At 43.8% G+C, this 14072-nt stretch overlaps 1 protein-coding gene across 1 annotated transcript in view; it reads right to left on the bottom strand.

Moving 5' to 3' along the window:
* Positions 1–5034: 5034 nt before the first annotated feature.
* Positions 5035–14072, bottom strand: part of LOC311330114 (histone-lysine N-methyltransferase PRDM7-like) — a gene marked incomplete at its 3' end in the record, with an annotated part of 16989 nt that continues 7951 nt past the window's right edge. Inside the window, exons 8-9 of the mRNA XM_084462098.1 lie at positions 13890–14006; positions 5035–5071 (exon numbers count right to left, since the gene is read on the bottom strand). Coding sequence (XP_084318224.1) covers positions 5035–5071; positions 13890–14006 — 154 coding nt within the window. The remainder of the gene's footprint in view (positions 5072–13889; positions 14007–14072) is intronic.

Genomic DNA, 14072 nt, shown 5'->3' with positions numbered 1-14072 from the left:
TTCAATCTCAAATCAAAACTTTATTTCAACCTTTGTAAAACAAAAATAAATAAACAGAGCAGGCCTATGACAAAAGTAGTGCAGTAGCGAGCTTTCTGGGGGAAAGTAACTGTAATATTATTACTGAAATGTGATTAGTAACTCGCTACACCCCTCGTTACTGGAAAAAGTAATATTATTACTGTAGCGCGTTACTAGTAACGCGTTACTGCCCAACACTGTTGGTGCATGAGCTTGAATCCTTGCATTCACCCCAAGATGGCGCGGACCAAATCTGCAGCCATCGTGTCGGTTCCGCTTAGATTGAGCCATTTGTTTCAATCAATCAATCAATCAATCAAAGCTTTATTTATATAGCGCATTTCATACCCAGAGGCAACACAATGCGCTTTACAGAGAACAAGGGAGGTGGGTATACGACCCACCCCTACATATTCCAGAGGGAAGCAAAAAAAACAGTAATCACCTGGGGGCCAGATAAGTGAGCTGTAAAAATTCTTCCCTGACCCCTCTCAACAAGGCGATCGAGCAAGCTCCTGGAGTATGTTTGTCTAACAGCTAAGAACATTTATAAAGCAATAAATTACATTAAATTACATGTTTGCTATTTGGGGGTACTTGATACTAGGTGCCACAGTGCCCATTCAAAATGTGCACACAGCCCCTACTAACACACGCAGGTTGCGCAAACGTTCGACATACGGCCGCTATAGGTGACGATTCGTGTGCGCCGCGTGCGGAAATTACGCGGCCATTTACGGAAACGCGAGATCTGCCGTTTAGTAGACGCTACGTAAGAACGACACGTCATTCCGAAGTTGCGGCCGCGTGCAAAGAACGCACGTGATCACGTGGGCAGGAACCTCCGTTATAAACTCACTTGGCTGACACTAGATTAACAGGTATTTATATGACTTGGTCTGCACGTCTTTTTCGCACGGTGCAAATACGGTGCGGCCGCGTGCAAAAAACGTGGGCAGGAACTTCCGTAATAAACTCACTTGGCTGACACTAGATTTACAGGTATTTATATGACTTGGTCTGCACGTCTTTTTCGCACGGTGCAAATATGGTCACTTACTTACTAAACCCTGACCACTGGCTATATTTAGCATTTATCAGTACAAAAACGAATTAATGCTATATGGGGATATAGCAGCAAGCATTATGCTACAAACCAATATAAGACTGAACACCATTAAGCCCGTTTTAAGTCGTTTTTCAGCCAGATTTAGAGGGATATCTCATTTCTCATTGTTATTCTAAGTTCTCACCGACACCTACCTCTGTGTGTTTTTGACATACGTGTATATCTATCTATCTATCTATCTATCTATCCGTCTGTCTGTATACCTACCTTACCATTACCATATCTTTGGAATGTCTCCTCACTGCTCTGAATTCATCAAAACTGTCAAAATAAGTTGATTGCTGTTATATGGAGAATATGCAAAAACATTTTTGTTAAACCTTTTTAAATAAAATAAAAAACACTAAACGTATCAAGTCCATCATAAGTGATTCAAAGTACTAAAAGTAAGAAAATTGCAGCTTATGAAACTAGCATCTTCAGCCTGACGAGTCACTTAACCAGCCAACTCTCCTCTCCAGATAGGTGGGGTGACCTGAGAACCTAAACCCTGGGTGGATAATTGTAAAGTTAAAACACGTTAAAAACGATTGTAATTACTAAAATGTTTTTATCAAGGCAACTAAGTCCTGGCGTCTGGTGGGTCCTAGAACCGGGTAAGTCAGGACAATTTTGGGAGGGATGCGCTTTCAAAGCCCTGATGGGAGGTTTCACAGCACCAGAAGGGCGCTGAGCAGTGGCATTTTTATATGTAAAAAAACATACAGAAACAACCAAGCTTTTAGGGACACACTAAATAAACTACAGAGCCATTATATGACAACAATGGCCAAGCACCACGAAGAGGAATGACAGAACGATAAAATACACCCCCTTAGGGCACAGCACTCAATAGCCTACTCCCTCACTAATCAGTGTTTAGACTACTAGCCTCCTTATGGCGCGTTCCAGGCAACCCGTAACTTCCCACCCGGCAACTGGGAGTACATCGATCTGTACGAGTTCACGGGTGGGAAGTTACGGGTTTCACTGCCATTCCAGAGCATTTTCACGTGTAGGAGGTCGGAAAAACCCGAGTTACGGGTTAAAAACACGAGTTACGGGTTGGGTTGCCTGGAACGCGCCATCAGCCCACCGCTCCAGGAAGCAAAGTTCACGCTCTCGAGTGCTGATTGAATCCAGGCAAAGCAAAACGCACAGCCATAACAACTGGTAATTAATCACAAAATACCTACCTTATATCGTAACCCAAACTCGTTTAATCCACTTCATTTTGTAATCAATTTTCAACAAATAGCCTACTCAAGATCTGTTTTCAATGTTCATTGATGCTGCCAGTAGCTATATAGCTAAAGTGGGTCACGTGATTGACCAATAGGTGATGAATGACGGGACAGTCAAGTTGCATCATTTTACCTGGCCTACAATGTTAAGTGAATAACGAGCTAGTAAGACCGGTCAACGGACCGTAACGTGGACTGTATTTTCATGAGGACTGTAGGGGGAGACGGAGCACTACCAAAACCCTAAACACGGATGAAAATGAAGCGATATGGCAGAATACAAGACGCATTTAACACAGACAGTCTGAAAGTCGATTTTCGTGCCTTCTTTCACTGAAAGAAAGCGCACAAATCAAGTTTTATTTGTATTTGTATGGGTAGCCTAAGCCAAGGAGCAATCACCACTACTTCTGAATCTTCTGACATCCACTAATAATTCATCCCATGTAAGCAAGTTTTTGCACAAGTATGTCGTTAACATTACCAAAAATAACCGCGCGGCACGGAATGAATGATCTGCCCTACTCTGCCTGGGATTGGCTAATATGGTGCCTTCCTTGGTTGAGATTGGTCAGGTTCTCAGCAAGGCTGCAGCTGGATACTATTGGTCGGGATGGGGTACAGGGTCTGATCATGGCCTGGAGGTAGGAGGGGGTATAGGGTCTGACCATGGCCTGGAGGTAGGAGGGGGTACAGGGTCTGATCATGGCCTGGAGGTAGGAGGGGGTACAGGGTCTGATCATGGCCTGGAGGTAGGAGGGGGTACAGGGTCTGATCATGGCCTGGAGGTAGGAGGGGGTACAGGGTCTGATCATGGCCTGGAGGTAGGAGGGGGTACAGGGTCTGACCATGGCCTGGAGGTAGGAGGGGGTACAGGGTCTGATCATGGCCTGGGGGTAGGAGGGGGTACAGGGTCTGACCATGGCCTGGAGGTAGGAGGGGGTACAGGTCTGACCATGGCCTGGAGGTAGGAGGGGGTACAGGTCTGACCATGGCCTGGAGGTAGGAGGGGGCTGTTCCTTTCATTGTCCTGTAAACTAGCGCCAGAGTTTTAAACAGCATGGTAGAAGCCACAGCGCGCCACGCGTTTCTTTGTTCCCCAGAATCAAATAGCCTATGTTAAAGGACCATTCCACATTTACTAGAGCACTTTAGAGTGCTCGGGAATGAAAATGCATGACTCTGACATAAATATATCCACCACATCGGCAATAATCATTTCAATACGGTGTTACTCAATAAGAAAAGAACCCGCCTTCCGTTTTGGAGTTAGCACAGATGGTGGCCTCTAGTTGTGCTTATTAATGTCGTTATGCGGTCAAGCTCTCCACTTAATGAACCAGCGAGTTAAAGAAGCGAAAGCGCGCAGCTCCGACCAGCAACAGCGAGATGACCTGAAAACTGACCGCATGTCGGTGTCTGTTCGTTCCACCGCTTCCCTCTCAGCACGGTCATACTAAACAGCTTGATGAATTCTGAAATGAAAGCTAAATAAACTATTTATTTTATTTTAGCCTTTATTTAACCAGGAAAGGTCCCATTGAGATTAAACATCTCTTTTTCAAGAGAGACCTGGCCAAGACGGGCAGCAGTGCAATCAAACACAGAGTTACAGAATACTATTCTACTATTCTGTTTTGATCAATTCAATTTTGTATAGCCTATAACTCTCCCCTGGACTCAAATTCAAAAACAGTAACCCTCCCCTGGACTCGAATTTAAAATAAAATAAAACCAGTAGGCCTAGTCTAACCCTCGCTTGGACTAAAAGCGTGACCCTCTCCTGTTTTCCTCCAGTGACCCCCTGGTTGGATTGGCTCCAGGATTAAAATCAACGGGTTTTAAAGAACAAGGGAATGGAGGCGAAATTCACTTCTTGAACTGAAGCCCCAAACTGTTGCGCTCTAATTCTTCAAAATAAAAAATAACATACAACTTACCGAATTGAGGATTGTCGTAGCCTACAGTGAAAGGCTAGTGAGTAGGTTGTGATGGAAACGTTTGTTTACTCAAAAAGAATAAAGAGCTTGTCTCTTGTTTTCTTCTGATCAATAAGATCTTTGCAATAGCGAATCTTTACAGGCGTAACAAACAGTGCTCGACGGTGAAAAGTTCCCAAGGTAGAGAGAGAGAGATTACAAACACAATTTATATACACTTCTAGTCGTGACTGCTAGTCTTTTCAAAGCTCTCAACCAATCGGTGAAAGCCGGGAACAATGACGCGTTTCACTGTTCAGATCCTGTCTAGAGCCCGCCTCCTGAGACAGGAAAGATCCTTCAACATTAGGTTCACGACGCCCTCTTCTGGATATGTAATGGTAGTGACCAGTTCTGACTTAACCATGACATTATTATCCTGACATGCATTATGCGTGACCCCTTTATTTATTTGAGGTCTTATATGAATGTCCAGTGCTAACCATGTTCCTCCTTGTTTTAAAAAGGCGCCGTCTCCTCTTGTTCTTTAGTCCTGGACCAGGGCTACTTGTTCTTTCCTTTCCATTCATTTCAATATGAGGTGTGACCGCAAGACTGACGACCACTTCATCCAGACAATACGTAGACTAGATGGTTCCCAAGTGTGAATGTGTCTGCTCTCCAACTTCAGCGCTATTGAAAAGCTGAATTCCTCCTCATTCTCACTAGAAGTGCTAACGGGCTAAATCACCAGCAACTGAAACTGACTTCTTAGGTACCTGGATGTGGAGGAGAAAAGAAGGGGTCAGAGTTCAAGGACTATGCAAACACCTTCCCAGTCCAGTCCGCCTCCCCCTGCTGTTGGCTGTAGCCCTGGTTCTGGACCCAGACTCGGAACTGAATGTTTGATTGATCTTAAAATGAACTCATATTGGTGTGATTAGGCCTACGAATTATTCTTGTTTTTTTGTTTTTGTATTTAAAAAAATAAATAAATTCGTAACTGGGCTCAGTCCTATACTATTTGGGTCCCTAAATTGTCCCTCAGTCATCAAAACTTTGATATAGCCTCGCTTTAGGAGAGCATAATCAAACCTGCTAGATAAAAGCACCTGACATTACTCCATGTCAGTGGAGTTGTCCATCACCATGCCACCCTAGGTCCATCCAGTCCTGCACACATGATCACGTTCTGAGGGGGCGGCAGCAGCTCAGGAGGTAGAGTAGCCGTCTGGGAGCCTCCAGTTCAATTCCAGCTATCTGCTCTGCTTCGTTGACGTGTTCTTGAGAAAGACACTAATTGCTCCCAATGAGCAGACTAATACCAGCTGGCTGCCATTGGTGAGTGAATGAGAGAAGATATTGTAAAGCTCTCTACGCTATAGAAGTGCACTCCACTCACCATGAGATATCTGGTGCTCTATATAATGCAGTTGTCCAGGACGGAGCAGAGCAGCCCAGGTTTGTTGTCATGTGGGATCATGTTAGTTTCCACCGGGCTGCTCTGGTCTGGGACTGGTTCACCAACCACCATACATAACTTCACAGGTGGATACACCGTTACCCCCTTACTCCCCATTCCTCAGTCCCATTGAGGAATTCTTTTCAGCCTGGCGTTGGAAGGTCTATGAACACCAACCATATACCTGCATGACTCTCCCTGGGAGCAATGGAAGAGGCATGCAGAGACACTGAGGGGGGGTCGGACCAGGGTTGGATACTGAGGGGGGGTCAGTCCAGGGTTGGATACTGAGGGGTGGTCAGTCCAGGGTTGGATACTGAGGGGGGGTCAGTCCAGGGTTGGATACTGAGGGGGGGTCAGTCCAGGGTTGGATACTGAGGGGGGGTCAGTCCAGGGTTGGATACTGAGGGGGGGGCAGTCCAGGGTTGGATACTGAGGGGGGGGCAGTCCAGGGTTGGATACTGAGGGGGGGGCAGTCCAGGGTTGGATACTGAGGGGGGGGCAGTCCAGGGTTGGATACTGAGGGGGGGGCAGTCCAGGGTTGGATACTGAGGCGTTCCCCGTTGTCTAGCCAGGGATGACATTGCTTGTGATGTGGATGAGGTGATGTCAGACCCTGACAGAAGGCGGGATCCAGAAACCATCCACCTCATCACTTACAATTCTATATTTTGTTTACCACTGCAATCTAATTTTAATGTAATTATTTGTTGCCAAGATTGTATTGATTACTGTACTGTAATTCGACTTTTCTTTATTGTAAAAAAGAACAGAAGCCTGTGTGAGAACATTAAAAAGGTATACTTAGTACTAAAGACGCCAGTGTTTTATATAAAGTACATCAGTTTTGTTGCTGGTTTGAAAGAATATTTCAATTGGTGCATGTGTGAAAATGCCACTTTGAAAAAGGATTATTGGGTTTTGATTGCAGAGTTTCATTTTGACATAGAAGTGAGATGCTTCCCAAGTGTTTTCTTATGGCTTGTGTCGAGTTTTAACACAATGACAACCCCCCATACACACAAATGAACACTCTCTACAATACCTCTCTCAGGTTATAAAATGTTTATTTAAAAAGGTTCATAAAAAACAAGCAACATTCGGAAAAGTCATGGGTTTAAAATGCAGCTGTCCAGCCATCCAACCAACGTCAACAGTCACCAACAAATATTTCACCAAAATGTCCATCCCAGTTTTTGTTTCATGTGTGGTGCGCATTCCTTGCATTTAAAATAATCTCAAATCCAAAAAGATAGCCTACTTATTCCAATTTCTGATTGTAATCTCAATTTGTGCTGCTGTGATAACAATATTATAGCCTATTATTACTACTGTTCACATTATTTATCCATGCATGTTTTAAGAGATGAATGGTTGTAAACCCTGAACATTTCTATGTTGCCACCACAAGAGGCAGTGGTCCCATCACACCAAAATAATTACACTATGACATCTCACAATTTCAAGTTCCTCGGTAGTGCAGTGGATAAAGTGTCTGACTTCCATGCGGGAGATCAGGGGTTCAAGGCCCCAGTGGGGAAGATTTTGGGAAACAAAACCCACACCCTACGTTTATTTTCGGCCTTTCCTGTTTTGCAGCTGAATTAACTGTGTCAAACTGCAGAAACTGGGTGACAAATCAAGTGACCAATTAAAAGTCCCATTGATGTACTAGACTTGTTCTTACTGTTGTGTTTCTCTGTGTGTGCAACTCTGTTTTGTTTTCTGCTCCTCCTGTTCTCGGTCCCACTCCGATTCCTGAGTGGATCCAGTTATAATTAATATAATTCAAAGCATTTTAATAAACATGAGCATTGTGATTTGTCATTTGTGTTTGTCACTGGATGTTATAAAAGTTATGTAAAAATGTGGTTACCTGGTGGTGCAGGTAATCAGTTAAATCAGTTATTGAATTTACGTTCAGTAATTGAACAATTGAAATACTCCTGTTTTGAAATTATACCTACAGTATAGGTGTCTCAGTAATTACCCATCATATATGTGGCCATTGGCGATTTTATAGGGGGGGCAAGTGCCCCCCCTGATTGGACAGCCCAACTCTGCTCAGATTCTTAAAAAAAAACAAAACTTTTTTTACTAATTAAGGGGAGACACCCCAGGTGAATAGGAAAAAAAAAAGCCTTAATAGGTATCACCATCAAACTCCCCCAGTTTGTTAGGTACATTAAGGAGCATCTTTTTTGTATTACAAGTTTTCTGAAATCTTATGGATAAATATGCAAATTAGGCATTATATGCGCTAAATATGCGCCAATTTGCATAATTTTGGGAAATCAATTTTTTTAACTGGTTCAAGCCAGATTCAAAATTCTTGTTTCATTTTGTTCACATATCCCTATTCAAACTTTGTCCAAGGGGGATTTTTGATATCTCTTTTCTTCACTTCAGAAATCAGAAAATACTGTCAACAGTCATAAAAAGACCAATTTTCGCCATGTTTTAGGGATAAACTGTTATATAAATCAGGCTATGAATGAAATTTAAAAAATCCCCCTTGGACAAACTCTCAGAATATGGATTGGAACAAAACTGGAAAGTTAGGTGTATGTAGGTGCTACTCAAGTGGTGGTTTTGATGTCCCTAAGATGATAAATAACTCATTTTGAGAAAACGGGCTTTGAAAATTTGTATTGTAAAAAACCATACATTTGCATTGTAAACCAATATTTACAAACACAATATCCAATCACATCATTAGTAACAACATTACACAACATCTGAAAACACATAGAAACTGAAAACTGAATAACACAGCATGTTGTGGATTCAAAATAGTCCAGGAGTAGACATTTTGTATAGAGAAGTAAGACCTGTTTAGTTGGAAGCCCACTCACCACGTCAAGGTTCAGCCCACGAGTGGGATGTTAGTAAGACGAGACTAGAGACGAGACAATGTTAGTAGGGAAGAGAACATTCCCTTTTAGAAAGCTTGTATTATTTTGTTAAACAGATCATGGACAAAGATAGACACATTTGACGAGGACATGCATGAGAAAACAGATTATCTAGCTTTTTGTGTTTTTTAAGCGTTTTACATGGAGAAAACATGAATGAATGAATGAATGAATGAACATGAAGAGTAAGCTGATTCATAAATACACAGGACAAGATGTGGTAAACAATGCAGGGTAAACACCAATAGAAGCTAAATATAGATTGCCAAACAAACAAGTGATATAACCATCGTCAAAAGCAACACCATAGGAGACATCAAGCTACGCCGTCATAGGTCTACAGAGTCACTCCTCAGATGGCACCACACTAGCTATCAACAAAACTGTTCTAGGCAGCTGGTTTGTAGAACCCACTCAGCTGCAGTTCACAAAACTGTTCTAAGCAGCTGGTCTGTAGAACCCACTCAGCTGCAGTCCCCAAAACTGTTCTAAAACCACAATATGTTCCTGGTGCGCATGGGGTTGTCATCAGTGAAGCGGACTACCCCATATTGCCGCCTTCATGTTGTCCACTGAACGCTGGTTATTGAGAATTATTGTAATAATTCTCAATAACTGTAATAATTTTGTAACATTTTGCATTTATTGGCAGTCAGCTTACCTACCTCTGGGTCCACATCTGCATATGCCTGCCTAATCTGCTCTCTGCTTCTGTGAAAGGACTCCAGACCTCTCTCTATTTCAGCAACTGAAATTAAAACAGTTTATTTGGTCAGTTTATGGATGCATGTAGATATGCCACAGGCAGAGAGACTACTGTGCATATGTATAGGCTTCTGATATTGGCTAGAGAGAGAGAGAGAGAGAGAGAGAGAGAGAGAGAGAGAGAGAGAGAGAGAGAGAGAGAGAGAGAGAGAGAGAGGGAACACGTTTCAATAGCCTACCTGTCACCCTCTCTGTCATGTTTCTGATACGTTTTCAGATGAAGCCCTGGGATCCAACACTTTACTAATCTTTTGGAGAGCTGCATACCCCAACCCTAACTCGTGCGCTAAGAGGACCATCCTCACATTGACATCAAATGCAACATCATTCCTAGTTGTATCATGAAGCCGAGTCGATGTGTAGACACTTTTGAGATAGCCATTTCTCACAAAGACTGCACTCTAAGAGCAAAGTACTACAGAACCCACTATTCTGAGGATCTATGTTAATTTTAATACCAGTCCCTGCACAATTAGGACAAATCAACCCAGTTATCAGCTCATTCAAACGCGCCGCATCTCTCTGCTGCTCACTGGACATGCTAACGCTAGCCTCATCTCCCTGCTGCTTACTGGACATGCTAGCACCGGCTAATGACAACTTGCGCGAATAGGCACTTTATATCTCATAAATGTAAACATTTCCATTTAGTTTCTCATGTTTTCTGTTCAACCTTGCGGGCAAACACTGTTGTCATTGTTGCTTATTACGTTTAGAACGCTTTACAGACGGCATTGTTTGGATTAGATATAAGGAAGTGGAAACGTGTCACATGACGCGCTGAACCAATCACGTTCTCAGAAATCATCAACAGCCAATGAGATTTCACGATTAGCATCAAACCCGCCTTTGTATTTCCACGATTGGTTGCTGATACGAATGAAACTATCAGGTTTGGTTGCGATAACATCATGCTCGAGAGAGAGATCTCTCTATCGATATATAACATTCGCGGATCCAAAAGACGGCCGCGCTCTGGTTCGTTGCGAAAAAATGCTAACTTTTCGTGATTTTAGGAAGAATCTACAGACGCACACAGACTAAATGAAGTAAAATAAACATCTAAATGCGTATTTTTGATGTTTTATTTCCACTAGTATGAAAGAAGACATGTTATGGAAGCAAACTAGCACAAAATCTCAAATTTGACCAGGGCGTTGAAAAACGATGTTTTCACCTACCGTGTCTCCCCTTAACACAATTATTAAATACATAATTGTGGTTTGTACTAGTTTGTGTTAGATCATCATTCATTTTAAAAGTGAATTTATTACTTAAACTAGGCTACCTTTAAAAAAATATATATATTCATAATAGACTAATGGCACAACTCGTCCGTCGAAAAAAATGAGATCTGACTGTACTGCTCAGTGCTCAACAAGCTACAACTAGCCTACCTGCTCACAATGGCAAAAAGAGCTATAAAAACAATTTACTATCGGAGCTAGCACTAGCACTAGCAACATCACCATCGGCAAGGAAGCTAGCATCAGCAGGCAGTGTCAGTTTGATGTTGTGATGTTGGGTATGGCCTAGTGCTCGGTCATAAAGTCATATTGACATGCTCGTGGTGTCTAGATGAAGTTTGATGCGTTGTACATATTGAATTGTCTTACAGATTTCTTATTAGCATACTGTTCACAACTGGTATTATTTGTAAATAGATGGGACGAGACGGCAGAACTGTTTTTTTTCTCACGTCAAAATGTTGCCCCCCCTACTCTCAGAGGGTAAAATCGCCTATGTATGTGGCTATACTTTGCATGTATTTACCAGGTAAATGTTTAGTAGTTGGGGGACTATGAAAGGAAGGGTTACCAAAAAAATGTTCAGAGTAAGTTAATTTAGCACTAGAAATCCATAAGCATAGGGCCAAAGGGCCCAGGATATAGACAATAAACTACCGGTGGAATGGTGGTGGAGCAATAGCGGTATCTATTACGGATTACTAGTGGACCGCTGTCCCTGACGCTAATAATCCACCAGAGGTCCGCTTGCCATTTGATGAGCAAATGGCCAGGAACCCGCCAGCGGATTCGGCCGGAGGTCCGCCAGCTCGTCCATCGGGGACCCGCTGTAGGTCCGCTAGTAATGTGTTATATTCAGCCGGAGGTCCACCAACTCGTCCATCGGGGACCCGCTGTAGGTCTGCTAGCCTTGTGTCATCTGGGTTTATCCCTTACCTTTGTCCAGAAACAAAAGTTGAACCAATTGCAGCAAAATAGCTAACGTTAGAGGAATCATCAGTGTAACTGCTTTAGCCACTGACCGCTACCATTAATGTTATGGAAGCTGCTGCTAGTTGTTGTGAGCTCATGAGCTAACTGGCTATCCTGGTCTTATTGTTCTGGATTAGCATTGGAACTGATGTGTCCAGGCGACAAGACCCATCTTTATTTATCAGACATTATTTCAAGTCATTTCCATTCACAGCTATTTCAGTGGCATGACTAGCTTCCGTCCTACCAGTCCTGAACAGAAACAAGCCAGTCACACACATTAGCCAGGCTGGACCTGGCCTAGTTTTTCAAAGGCCTCCGGATCTGCCTATTAAAGGTAAATTAAACCTCCGGGTTCGAGCCTCATTTTGGCCTCGGTAGTGTAACTGCTAGGTGCAAACGGGGGTGAAAACGCCAAAAAACGCAGTGTAATCCAGACCTAAGGCTATGGGTTCTCTCCTGTATGAACACACTGGTGTGTTTTTAAGTTGTTTAACTGAGTGAAGTTCTTTCCACACTGGTCACAGTGGTACGGCTTCTCTCCTGTATGAACACGCTGGTGTATCTTTAACTCTCCTGACTGAATGAAGTTCTTCCCGCACTGGTCACAGTGGTATGGCCTCTCATCTGTATGAACACGCTGGTGTACCTTTAACTTTCCTGACTCAGTGAAGTTCTTTCCACACTGGTCACAGTGGTATGGCCTCTCTCCTGTATGAAAACGCTGGTGTGTCTTCAACACTAATGATGTAGTGAAGTTCTTTCCACACTGGTCACAGTGGTATGGCTTCTCTCCTGTATGAACACGCTGGTGTGACTTTAAGTGTCCTGCTTGAATGAAGTTCTTCCCACACTGGTCACAGTGGTATGGCTTCTCTCCTGTATGAACACGCTGGTGTGTCTTTAAGTCTCCTGACTGAATGAAGTTCTTCCCGCACTGGTCACAGTGGTATGGCCTCTCATCTGTATGAACACGCTGGTGTACCTTTATATCTCCTGACCTAGTGAAGTTCTTCCCACACTGGTCACAGTGGTATGGCTTCTCTCCTGTATGAATACGCTGGTGTGTCTTTAAGTGTGCTGACTTACTGAAGTTCTTGCCACACTGGACACAGTGGTATGGCTTCTCTCCTGTATGAACACGCTGGTGTGTCTTTAAATGTCCTGACTGAATGAAGTTCTTCCCGCACTGGTCACAGTGGTACGGTCTTGGCTTGTCTGTGTGTCTCTGTCTCTGGGCGGGAGCTGGGGTGAGGGGGGTGTTGGAGGTGGTGATAGGGAGTGATTGAGAGGAGACAGATGAGGAGAGAGTCTCTGGTCTGATCTCTCCGTTCCTCAGCAGAGAGACGTAGAGGCTGTCATGGCTCCTCTTGAGGTGCTTGTTGAGGTAGATCTGGGAGGTGTGGGTGAATGGGCACTCAGAGCAGGAGAACACCTGAGTCTGGGACAAGTCTGACATCACTCCTGGGAGAGTGAAAGAGAGACAATCATTAAAAAGGATTCTCACACCTGTAGTACAAGATCAAATACTGTATAGAGTGATTATATGTAGCTAGTCGGGGCGAAACATAACGACACCACAACTTCAGATTGAGGACAGGAGAGAGAAAGATATGGAAGAGGTTCCTCTGGCTGAGAGAGAGTGAGGGAGAGTGACAGAGGAGAGAGAGAGAGAGGAGTGAAAAAAAGAAGAGGAGAGAGAGAAGAGAAAACAAGCATGAATACGTTGAAGACCATGGTATTAGCTAACTCAGCTAGAATAAGCTAGCCAGCACTCATTAACGTTAGTCAAGCTACCATGTTTCATGGCAACTAACAGCCTTCCATTCTGATCATAGCTAGTGTGCCTGGCTAACATCGGCAATTTGTGTGCCGCCCAACAGCGATTTGCACAGGCGCCGTTGCTGTTCGTGACGTAGCGTCCCGTTTCGTTGCATCCATGAGTGTCCTGAATTTCTCGTTGTATGAACAGGTCTTGTCTGCTGGCTGGCATCATGGGAAAAAGACAGAGGAGAGGAGAGAGAGAAGGATGGTAGAGGAGAGCTACTTGGACAGCGGTTACTATTATGACCAGCAGACCTCTGGTTCTTTCAGCTTTAAGGAAAGAGGTGGATGAGAGAGAGATTGAGGAGAAGACAGAGGGAAGAAGAGTTGAGGACAGATACCTCTAGCGGTGCTCTTTTCTTCCCAGACGTAGTTGAAGGAGATGCTCTTGTATCTGTACTCCTGTCCGTACCAGACCAGCAGCTCCTCCCCGACAGCCAGCAGCCGACAGCAGCGAAACAGGATCCCTCCACGGTACTGAAACGCTACCAGGTTCTGCTCTTCCTCAGTACGGGCACAGTTCACATACCTGGGGGACAGAGGGGGTGGGTTCATAAGAACAAACAGGTGAGGGAGGGAGAGACGGGAGGAAGGA

The sequence above is a fragment of the Borostomias antarcticus genome (genome assembly GCF_949987555.1).
Source record: "Borostomias antarcticus genome assembly, chromosome: 1".
NCBI lineage: Eukaryota > Metazoa > Chordata > Actinopteri > Stomiiformes > Stomiidae > Borostomias > Borostomias antarcticus.
Note: the sequence above shows the minus strand (reverse complement) of the source record. Positions and strands in the feature narration are given on the sequence as shown.